Genomic DNA, 12,717 nt, shown 5'->3' with positions numbered 1-12,717 from the left:
CACTGAGCCCTTCTTTAAGCAAAAATTAAAGCTTTTTAAGCATGAGATAATCGGGTAATCATGATTAAGTGTCTCCTTGTTATGAATTTCTGTCATCAGATGAGAAAAGCTTTAAGTAATTTATCCAGGCTAATATGCACACACATCACATGGTTTATGGTGCGAAATGCACTCGTGGCATTAAGCGTAAAACACACACGATTCACATTACACACACACGCATTATGGAATTACACAAACTTTAACGAGCATGGCAGTAACATTTGAAAATATGCGGCGGTGCGTTGTATGTTAGAGACTGTGAAATGGGTTGGGAAATCCTCAGATGGTTTTCATCACTCAATTCATTTGGGTTCAGAAGACGAGTATTTGTTAATATAGTCCTTGATAATTCATGTTTGGGTATTATGTGTAAAAAAGAATATCAGTAAATCCTGGTAGATTGTGTTACTTGAAACTAGTGTATTTTAGTTATTTGAAGATGTACAGTGCTATGCACCTTAAATAGTTTTATCTCATTGCTTGGTGTAAGTGCTATGTAATGATCCTTATACTGAGTATACTTTTCACAATAATGTGTTTCATTGTCTTCTTTTAATGTTCTTTTCAGGCATTTTGTGCCATTATTACAGAAATAAGGAAAAGAGATCGGCCCCCAGTCGAACTCCAATGGGGGATTTTGCAGTTCAGCTTTAACCCCGAAACATAAGGGTGCCCAATGTTTGATTGGCCTTTTGAAGTTTGAACTGTTATTTAATATATATTGTATTCTGTTCTTCTAATAGATGGTTTGTACATTCCATTTAATGTATAAACCAGTAACCTGTAGCTCACCCAGTAGAGCATGCACCCCTAGTACGCTAAGTCATCACCCCAGGGTTAAGAACAGACCTGCAGCCCTTTGATGTGCCATCCCCTCTCTCTTCCCCGTTTTCTGTCATTCTCCAGCTTCTCTAGCATAAATGCTTTTAAAGCCCTAAATATAATCTTTAAACAATTGTCTTGTTTACAGTGAAGATAACCAATTACATTCTGTACATTCTTGATTATCAAATTGATTAGTGATTAAAAGGTTAAAAAGGACGAGTGTTGCAATTGTTTGTTCATTAATTTTTAGGTTATGTAGTTGTTAATGTAAAACCTGTACTTCAGATAGAAGTGTACAGATTAATGATGCATAATTTCACGCCCTTTCTCACTGAAACAGATTGTGAAGTTAAACTTAAACAGTTCAAATGTGAAGTTATGCATTCTAATCCCAAAACTATATTGTGCAGGAAAATCTTCTGTTGACAACTTTGAGTGTCTTTACTCTGAAACACCTGCTCACAGAAAATCACTGTGCACAAATAACTTTCTTTATCTAAACAGGATTTAAAATTCACATCCAATATACATCAAAAACATCTTGTCGCATTCTGTGCAGTATATTTTAATTTTAAAGTAAATGAGATAAAGGTAAGGATGGAGAACACTGACAGAGAAAGGCAGTCACTGCAAGTCTGTGTGCTCCCAGCCTGCAGTTCTCTATTCAGTCAAAAGGGAGCACTTTCCATCCACTTAAAGGAGCTTGGTGAAGCACTGCCCTCTCACTCCCGCTCTCCGTTAGTCTGTCTCAAATTGTATGTTCTCTCCCCCGTCTTTGTCTCTTTCCCTGTTCTATCTAAGTCCTTTATGTCCACTCCTTTTGGTTTCTCTTCCTGTTTTCCCTTTCTCTAACTATTTTATGTCTGTCTCTTGCACCTTCACACAAAGAGAAATGTTCAACTGTTTCATAGTCACACATACGGCATTCTTGTACAATGGTACAGATCTAAATGTGTGGCAGTCTGAGTTGTGGTAAATACTGACACCATGATTTCAGCGAAAGTTATCCTCATTATGATTGAATACTTTCAGGTCATTTTTCCTGTATTAAAGAAAATCACATTATAAAAACTTGGTCATATAGATGATTGAAAACCTGTGTGTTTGTGTGTAAGTCACTGTTAATAAATGTTGTATATTATAATATACAAATCTGTCTGCATGTGCAAGATAAAGTGTGTGTCCTCTCACCATTTGGCGTATCAGGAGGTGTCCAGATGACATTGAGTGCATGTGGGGACAGAGGTGTGACCAGCGGTGCAGGAACATTCTCTGGGGTGCTCTCCTCTGTCTGGGCCTGGCTTGGGGGGCTTAAGGTACAGCCACCTCCTGTGCAGGCCTGAAGTGAGCACACACAAACACATTAATGTGTTTAATTGAATGTGTGACGATGCAAATAAAAAATATCAAAAGCGTTAGGGACTCACAGCGAGTGTGATGGTATAAGCTGTCCCAGGGGTTAGGTAGCGAAGTGTGTGGTCTTCAAAAAGTTCTGTGCTGTTATAGGCTAGCACAGGTGCTGCATCATCATGTGACACGAAGATGGAATAAAACTCCAAAACGCCATTTACCTGAGAGGGACGTGACCACCTGGAGGAGGAGAGAGGAATCAGCAGAGATGAAATTAACTTAATACTTTTACACTAATACTGCACTTAAGTACAGTCAGTCAGGTAATTTACAAATGTACCCTACAAGCATGTTTTTCCTGTTTAACTACAGCCTATCTGATTCTACCGTAGAACTCCATTGTTGTTGAAAAACTATTAGAAACACAAAACAGTTACACCACTACTTTGGTATCTTCACTGCGATGCTAGTGTGGTAAAATCGCTGAATTGTAAAGATGACATTATTTATTATTATTGTTTATTTATATATAATTAAAACAAAACTGCCATTCTATTCATCACAAACGGCTGCTGTTTAATATTCTGTATGTTAAGATGTCGCCAGGACGGCTTGAATTTCATTGGTTATACGTATCAACTGGCTGTTTGTTATGCAGAACTTTGGTAAATATTCTATTATTTCTAAGATTGTGTATATATTGACAGTTCAGATTTGATTAAAAGGTTGAGAGAGAGACTGAGCAAAAATGTATCAGTGGGCCTCCTTGACAGTCCTTTTGTCCCACAACTGCACCAGATTGCTGTTTGTGTGTGCATGTGCACAAACCTGTGTGCTTTTATCATTGTGTCTCTCTCTGCAAGTAGATGGAAACACAATTCAGAGAGCTAGGGTTTCTTAGACACAGCGCACAAGCGTGTATACTGTAGACACAGTTTCCTTTGTCAGATAGAGGTGTCTCCTTTTCTATATTTAGAACAGGAAGGTCATCCCCAACAGAGAAGGAGAGGACAACAGACAGTATTTATAAATAGAAACATGTCTACTATCCTTTACAAAATGTGAAAGAGAGGACAATATGGAACTAATCTTAGCTAAACATACTGATATAAAAAAAGACCCACTTTCTTTTTGACTGCTATATTTATAATAAATAATAAACTATGATTGTTTTTATTTGTTCTAATAGGGATTGTAGGAGCTGCTGAATGTGTTTTCACCTATCCACTGTCCTTTTAAATGTTATGTGATGATGTTGAAGAGATGTTTAAACTATGATGAAATAGTTGAATATCAAACATTATGCTGTCATGAGAAAATTAGAGGTAAATTAGAATGTTTTCAAAACAGAGCACAGTAATTTATTTGATTTCATCCAAACTTTGTAAAATACAGTGCTGCAGTAATACTGTTCTTAAGCATTTACAGCATGTAAATGTTTTGTAAATGATCGACCTTGACACACTTTTCACATCATACAAAATCCAAAGAATCTGATCATTTTCCTAAGATTTTGAGAACAACACATCAAAAAACGAATTCCTAAATAAAGGAGTATTATTTTATATATATATACATATATATATATATATATATATATGTATATATATATACAAATCCCTGAGAGAAACCCAACCCTCCTGTTATGGTTGCAGAGGGAGGCCATTTTAAAAAGTGATGGATTCATTTCTTGGTTCCTCCCATTAAAAGCCAGTTTTTGAATGACTGATGAGTGTGTGTTAGCACACAATTAGCCAGTGTGGCTAATCTATCATATTTATTATAAGATTTATATGCTGTCGATTGGCAGTGTGATGTATGTCCACTTTTGAAAAACTAAATCAAAGGGGAGTTGTAATAATCTGTATCATAATTCACTGCGGTAATGGTTTTAGAAAACCATTGGTTTTAAAAGTGTGTTATGAAATTCTTGTGAAACAGACAGGTGCTTTCTCAGCATGTTAAATTGAAAACCATGTGCTTTGGATGCAATAGTTTCAACTTCTGCATTATAATCTATGGAGTGTACGTTCTCTCCATCCAATCTTTCCTGATGTTCTCTACATTGCACACTCAACAAAACAGCATTAGAGCAATCTAATAATTAGTGACACCACAAGCATTTAAAGATTGAAAGAAATCAGAGACAAAGAAAACAAGCTCAGCTAAATAGTGAAAACAACCTCTGTCCTTAACATTTCATGGCAGATTTTATATGCATTTGTGACTGCACACACACCTCACACTGTGAGAATGTTGCAGCTGTGTCTGCTTGTCTGTAGACTTAGACTTCTCTTTATTGATCCTTTGGGATGACTCCCGCAAGGAAATTAAGTTTCCAGCAGTTTACAAAAACACAAGGGAGGTATAAAAAATACAGTATAGGATAACCAATAAACTCTTAGCTAAATAAACACAGAAAGTATACAAAAAAAACAATAATCGGTAAGCAATAAATTCTTAGTCAAAAATATATGAGGTAGATGTAAGAATACAGGTCAAATAAAATTCACAGAATGTTAAATTAGATAAGTTAAATGTAAAGGAAATATAAAAGATAAAATATGTATGAGTGTATATGAAAGTAATGAGTAGTAAGATTAAATTATTGCACTTAAGTGGGAATGCGTTTGTGTCAGGTGAGGTCACGGAATAAATCTGCTGGTATTGTTTTGTTTGCATCCTGCAGTGTACCTCCACGTTCTCTTTATCCACATTTTTCCACAGTTGTCTCTCTATTTTCCTGAGATTTTCTCACAGAGACGATAGATATTGACCAAGTATGATCTCTCCACCTCTGCCTATTACCTATGTGCTAACAAGGCAATACGTAGCCTTCCCACACCTGGTGAATATATAGCTGAAACACATTTTTAAGGCTATGATACAAATCCCTGCTCTGCAGACGGCAGTACTCTCAGGGATGATGTACTGTATTATATCTAGTAAATTGTTTTTCAGGATGTCAACTGTCTAAAGACTACAGATTAAAAAACGAAGCTGGTTTACTTTGGATGGCATAACAGGCCTCATTCATGTAACATTCATATGTAGAGATTATTTAAACTGGTGTGTAAGAAAATATAAAGATCTTTTGTGAACAAAATATTTAGTCAATATGTCTTTATTTACAAATTTCTGGGTAAGGGTAGTAAGTGGTAAAATGTTCATGTGATCAGAACCACTGGTAAACTGATATACATAAATAAATAAGTGCTTTGTGGCTCTGTTGAAACACAACAACACTGGGTAAATACAAAATATAACCTACATAAGTTACTTACTTACTAAAATAACTTTAACTGTATTTGCATTGTATTTGCTTTGGAGGCATATTTTCCCCACTGTTTCCATTTCCTCCTATCTTTAACACGCATTCAATTTAGGATCAATCCTGATGTCAGAGGAAATCAGTGCATGTTTTGTGAGGTATTATTAATCATGTATTATTAGTCTTTGCCTTTTCGAATTATTCTGAATAAATTTAAGGAAAATAACTCATGAATAAGTTCCAGCCATTCGATGCCTCTTTGGCACTTGCTCCTACAGTACATTCAGCCATATATTTTTGTGTGTGTATGTAGATGTGCATTGCTTATCCAAGACCACTGAAGCATAACCAAGATCATCAAATCTTAGTTTTGTCTTCCCTAACATAACTCATGACACTTACACTCTGTCCCTTGTATGAATATGTGTGGATATGTGTGGATATGCTTGTATGTGTGTTTGTGTGTGTGTGTGTGTGTGTGTGTGTGTGTGTGGGGGGAGGGGGGGGGGCTCTGTGCCCTCCTGTAGTGAGTCCCACTGTAAGTGACAGTCCAGACACTAATGGCTTTCATGCAGACTGACTCTTACATACTCACACACAAAAATAGGAACATTTGCACATGAACATGATGCAAAAAGTGCAGAGATCTATCTCTCTCTGTCCCCTCCCTCTAGAGGTGAAAGGTCAAGAGCAGAGGAATATTCTGCATGGTAAACACAAATGCAGAAGGTCACTGTCTCCATCTTATCCCTTCTCTTTCTCTTTGTTATTTTACACAGAATCAAACATGTGAAATACAAATGAAAAGCAATAATATTCCTTGACTTACATTAATTCATACCTTGTCCTTTTCAGTGATGATTAAATACTTTCCTAAAAGCAACAGTGAAACACAGATTCTACATGTACACTACAAACACTGTTCTAGAAAATGAATCAGTCAATCAAATGGCTTTACATGGCTTCACACTACATGGCTGTGTGTCCCTACATGGGAGAAGTCTGCCTTCAGGCTTTCTACCAGAAACCCTTTTCGGTCAGAAATCTCTTTTTCTGGTTGTTTTAGTGCTTCGTTAAGTTTAGGAAATATAGTGGTTAGGGTTAAAATAAAACATTTCTGACAGAAAGGACCTGACACTATTATCTGTTAAGAGTATATGCATTTATACATGTACAACACATGTTAACATGTGTGTGTGCACTTACTCCACCAGAATAGTCCGTGAGTCGAGACGGGTAAGAGTTGGTGCATGTAGAGGCCCCGGAGGAAGCTGCGAGGTCAGCATAGTAACTTGTGAACTGTTTGTGCAGCCCACTAAAGTGCAGGCACTCAGTACCAAGACATGGGTGGAATAGACACCAAGACCTGAAACACACACACACACACACACACACACACACACACACACACACACACACACACACACACACACACACACACACACACACACACACACACACACACACACACACACACACACACACACACACACACACACACACACACACACACATAAACCAAGACGGTGAGAAACAGAGGCATAAAAACAGGTACAAATAAGGAATAAATAAGATAAAATGGTTTAAATTAAACATTTTCCAAACTTTCAAGACTTTATACGAACCCTGGCCTATGGCGAGTCACAATTGTAAACAGTTTAACATCCCATTATTTCACATTCTACAGATTTAAAATGGTCTATATGTTATGAAAATCATCTTATTTCACATGATGCTAGACATAAAAACAAGTGCAAACAAAATGATGGCTCAGTACAATGAATGGCTCAAAAACCTTTAATTACATTATAAACCTAAGTTGCCCTCTTATGTGTTATTGTGAATAGATGTGACCCTCATTTAAGCCCCAACCCCTGAACTATGTCTATATTGTCAAGAATCATTCCTCTGCATACCCCCTCTCTCCTTTAAGCTCTGTTTCTTAATCATTGTTTCTCTTTATGTATCCATCTTTGCCTCAAAACTATTCTCCATCTGTCTCACTATGGCAATCATACTCTCTGAAACGCGATCTATTCTTGCACATACTGTATAATTACTACGACCATAATCCCTCCAATCACTGTGAACATCAGACACTCGACATTATTAACCCAGCATGGATGATATGGGCCCTCATGCATTCATTAACTTACAAAGACACACACACATACAGTTCTGGGCAGTGTGATGTTTTGCTAACCGTGGGTGTGTGTGTGTGTGTGTGTGTGTGTGTGTGTGTGTGTGTGTGTGTGTGTGTACGTGTGTATATGTGTGTGTATATATGTGTGTGTGTGTGTGTGTGTGTGTGTGTATGTGAGTGTGTGTGTGTGTATATGTGTGTGTGTGTAAAATCTAAATGAGTGATAATCTATTCTGCTCATATAAAATGCCATATAGGATGACACTCCTGTGTTTATCTGTGTACATCCCTGCAGCATACTGTATGTCTGCATATGTTCCACTGAGAGTGTGTCCTGTGTGTGTGTGTGTGTGTGTGTGTGTGTTTGTGTGTGTTTATTCACATCCTGAAGCAGCACTCTAGTCTCAGAGGTGCGACATGTGTTTCATACCTTCTTTAACTCTCTTTAATGAAAGCTTTCAAAGGAAAATGTGTGTATGCATGTGCACTAATGTTTAGTGCTTCTTTGTTTCATCGCTGCTTCATTTTCACGTGTGTGTGTTTAGTGCTCTTTTTCAGTGCTATTCCCTTGGTAAAGACTGAGATGGTCTTTCCTCTTTCAAATGCTAATCCCCCACTCTATTTTGCTTTTCGTCACTCTTCCCCTTCTCTTTACAACACTCTCTCTATTGCGCACACACACACACACACACACACACACACACACACACACACACACACACACACACACACACACACACACACACACACACACACACACACACACACACACACACACACACACACACACACACACACACACACACACACACACACACACACACACACACACACACACACACACACACACTCCTCTTTACCAGTGATGTTGTGTTGTCTGTCTTTCCCCCTGTAGACCATTTGGTTGTTGTGATAGAGGAGGTACTCTGTGATGCCTCCATTGGGCCTATCATTGGAAAAAAAAAGTTATTTTTATTTTTTATTTAGTTGTGCTATTTTCATGTTAAACTCTGTCGTGTTGACATAGGGCATTTTTATTCATATTTTTTCCAAATAAAAGGAGAGAAAAAGGTCATTATCATACAACATTATGTTCGTTTAATACACGATTCAATAAACCAATATATACATATCTTTACGTCACTGTTGTCGGATGTGAAAAGAGAACGTGTGACTGGGTATTACCTTGCCGGAGGTTCCCAGGTAATGTAAAGGGCTGAGGGGGATGAGACCGCAGCTGGAGGAGAGACGGCATCTGGAGCTGAAATTGTAGAAAAAAAGTATTTGTTTATAAGGAGTTACCAGAAATATACTGGTAGGTATAGGTAAATGAAAGCAAGTGACATCATTTCATCCTTATTTCCAACACATTTTTTTAAGAAGTTAAACAGTATTATGTATTTACTAAAAGAGGTCATTACCCAATAGACATGCAAAAATGCAACCATTATAAACATTTAACTAACACTAAATAATAAAATATTGCAAGACACAAATGCAGAGAGATCACTCCCAGTGTGTGGTGTGTGTGTGTGTGTGTGTGTGTGTGTGTGTGTGTGTGTGTGTGTGTGTGTGTGTGTGTGTTTGTGCGTGTGTGCCTGTGTGTGTGTGTGTATGTGTGTGTTTAAATCTATGTTTCTCCATTCTTTGTTGTGATAAATGGTCCGGCCGTACGTGCATCATAGTGCATGTGGCAGTGAAAAAACATTTCACGTATCGGGGCAGTGTGGAGTGCTTTTAACATTGTATAAAATCAATGCTACAGATTTAAAATGCTCTATATGTTATGAAAATCTTAATTTCCTATTATTTTACATGTAGGTAGACACTGACATTGCTTCAGAACACAACAAAAACTGGAGAAGAACATTTTTATGTTCCTTAATCTAGTGAAGAAGGTGAAAAAAATTGCCAGTGCTCATGGAAGAGTGAGTTAAAAAATGTGTCTACATGAGGTTCAGTGAGTTTGAAAAATAGACTTCGGGAAAACAGAGTTATAAATAAGTTCTTTCTCCAGTCTTCCTGACGTGGTTCAGTGTCTTAACTCTGCGCTCAGTGAGAATCAATACAGTAATCTGTTTTTTTTCTTTTACTTCAGATTGATTTTGGCTGTCTCTGCACTGACCCCTGCCGTCACATTATCTCCCCAACAAGGCCAGTTAGTTCAACACAGATTAATGTAGGGACTAACTTATGAAGAAAAATGTTTCTTTTTTTTTTGCTTCTACAGTACTTCTTCTTTTCTTATACATATAATCTTCCCACTATGACCTGCCAGATAAGAAAAATATTACTCTGTACAATCTGCCTTTCATTCAGTTTCAAATCACTCTTATCATGTTTTGTCTTGCCCTATCCAGCCATCTTACTTCTTCTTCTCCCTTTCCTGCTCCTGTTTATTCCATTGTGACCTCTTCCCGTCTTGTCTTTCCTCTCTTCCTCTTTCTTTTTAAGAGCTAAAATCACTGAGGAGATGGGATGAGAGTGTCCGAGCCATAAATTCATGCTATTGGTAAGAGATAGAAAAAGACAAGAAGTTCTGTTCATGGTTGTATGGATGATGGGTCTGGCTGACGTTCCTGCCTGTTATAGGGAAGGTTTTCGTTGCCACCGTACTCTGTGGAGGAATTTTTGGGTCTGTGTAAATCATAAATAAGTCATAGACTGTGGTCTATACCTACTCTGTAAAGTGTACTGAGATAACTTTTGTTATGATTTGGCACTATTAATAAAATTGAATTGAAATTGAATGTCTGTATACAGTATATGTGTGTCTTTGTGCTTTAGCGCCTTACCTTCCTCCGGGGTTGTGAGGCTCGATCTCAAATCGTTATCATCATCGTCATTATGAATACTCTCAGTGCAGCCAACGGGACTACAGGCACTTACAGTGATAATGTATCGAGTGGATGGAGTGAGACCCGTCAGCACACCTGAAGAGGAAGAGAGCATGAACATGTCAGACAAGGAGAGAGGAATTTTGTTCACAAAAAATACTAACTCTGAAAAACACCTGCTTGATTTTGCCAACTCAGACTGCTGAAGCCTCATAAAAGCTTCTGCTGAAATCCAGAGTCTGTTTTTGCACTAGGTATTTGGGTATGTCACTACAGTTATAAGATAGCTTTGAAAAAATGTGAATTTATCCTTGAGCACTCACAATCGCTACTGTCTAATCTTGCCTTTGATCTCACACATGGGTTTAGTCATCACATCAATAGGCTCTAACGCTGCGTATGACAGCAATAAAGTTTCTCTAAAGTGAAACTTTGCTGATTTTCAACTGACTATGTGTCACTGCAGCATGGTCAGTACATGCAGATGAATGGTGCCCATCTTCCTCCGCCTTACCAGTGCCCGTAGCTCTTCACTGAAGCGCTGTCAAAAAGTCTGTAGGATGACATGAAACCAAGGCAGAGCCTGTTGACCACCTGCTAAGTTTCACTGTAAAATGCCCAATAATTGTGCTGGCACAATGGCTGCAGTGTTTCGGTGACCTCCACTATCACTGTGGAAGAAAATCATTCATCTGCTTCGTGTAGTGTTGACATGAAGAGTGATTGCAAGGTTGGTGCCTCTCTCTCTCTTTTCTCTCCATGCCCTTATAAATGCACAATCGCTTGCCTATATGCTTGTTCTGTATATTAATTATCATTATTAATGAATGAATGCAATTTAAATAATATTAAACATGTGTTATTATTATCATTAAAAGATAAGAATTAACGTTGAAGTTTTTCAGCTCTGTCTGTCAAAATGGATGGATGACGGATGATGAGAAAGATCAACACAACCTCTGGTTTGAATGTGTTGTTACTAAAGTGTGTATCAATCTTCTTCAATAGTGCAATTTAAATGCCTAACTTGTTTCTCTGCACCACTGTTGCTAAGCAAACTCGATGGATTTGGCACACAAGGAGAGTCTATTCTAATTGTAAAGCTCCAGTTGTTTCTCTGATGTTTTTGTCCTAGCCGTCTGCCCTCTCCACTCCTTTCCGTATTTCTTAAGTCACTCTTTTATACCCCCTCTCTTCTCTCCCACCCCCTCCAACCCTCTTCACCCTCTGTATCCAGTCACCCTCTACGTGTCTCTTCTTTCTCTCTCTGTTACCCATGTCTTTTAATTCAATTAGGGGCCAGGGCCCCACTTCGCTGCCATTACACCCTCATTTGCTTTCTGTGTTTTTTAGCCGTTGGTGTAATTCTTCAGTCAGGTGTCGAGGCCATCATAAATTAACAAGAAGCCTTATCACGGTGGACTTAATGTCTGGCAAAGAGAGAGGTAGCACCAAGAGAGAGACTGAGAAAGACGGAGACAGAGAGCTCATCTTCATATTTGCCTGGAGACATGGTGGAGAGGATGAGAGGAGGGACGAATAGCAGCAGCAGACGCAGACATCATCATAATCATAAAAGATTAAGTGAGGAAAGATCGAAAAGTGAGCAACAGAGAGAGAGAGAGAGAGAGAGAGAGAGAGAGAGAGAGAGAGAGAAGGAGTGATGCCAAGATATGACATCATTGGGGTAGTCCTGAGTGTCTTGTTCCAAATGGAGACAGTCTCCTAAAGCTGGGGACTTGCCAAGGAGACATTAACAGGGTTGCCTGGGACACAGTGTGTGAGTATATGTGTTTGTATGAACGACAGAAGGAAAGTGAGTGAAAACGGTAGTGTGAATGTGTTTTCACTAAGGGACAAAATGCCCTTACAAGTCTCACTAGAAGGTGGTCGGAAACAGAAAGTTAACAGAGAAACAGCTGCAAGTTAAGTCTAATTTATCATAAATTATCCATGTTTCACACGATGCCAAAATATTTTGGCCATCAAAGGTTTGTGTGTGTGTGTTTTACCTGTGAAATTTCCATTAGCCAGGTAAATGGCTTTTACAGGTGGTTCGTCTGGTTGATATTTATTGTAGGCCTTCAGCTCATATCTGTCAATCAGCCCTCTGATGTCCCCAGTGGGTGGCACCCAGCTCACCTTGGCACTAAAGCCATTCAAGCTCTGCACTGTGGTAGGAGGGGGTACGGACCTAGGTGCTACACGCAGAGAGACAGAGAGAGAGAGAGAGAGAGAGAGAGAGAGAG

The 12,717-nt window shown here is 38.4% G+C and overlaps 1 protein-coding gene across 1 annotated transcript in view; it reads right to left on the bottom strand.

Annotated features, from left to right (window-relative positions):
* Positions 1–12,717, bottom strand: part of ush2a (Usher syndrome 2A (autosomal recessive, mild)) — a gene marked incomplete at both ends in the record, with an annotated part of 216,414 nt that overhangs the window by 112,976 nt on the left and 90,721 nt on the right. Inside the window, 7 exons of the mRNA XM_083919953.1 lie at positions 2,059–2,206; positions 2,295–2,457; positions 6,695–6,854; positions 8,492–8,577; positions 8,817–8,892; positions 10,427–10,564; positions 12,481–12,669. Coding sequence (XP_083776079.1) covers positions 2,059–2,206; positions 2,295–2,457; positions 6,695–6,854; positions 8,492–8,577; positions 8,817–8,892; positions 10,427–10,564; positions 12,481–12,669 — 960 coding nt within the window. The remainder of the gene's footprint in view (positions 1–2,058; positions 2,207–2,294; positions 2,458–6,694; positions 6,855–8,491; positions 8,578–8,816; positions 8,893–10,426; positions 10,565–12,480; positions 12,670–12,717) is intronic.

Source organism: Echiichthys vipera, assembly GCF_963691815.1.
Source record: "Echiichthys vipera genome assembly, chromosome: 1".
Lineage (NCBI taxonomy): Eukaryota > Metazoa > Chordata > Actinopteri > Perciformes > Trachinidae > Echiichthys > Echiichthys vipera.
Note: the sequence above shows the minus strand (reverse complement) of the source record. Positions and strands in the feature narration are given on the sequence as shown.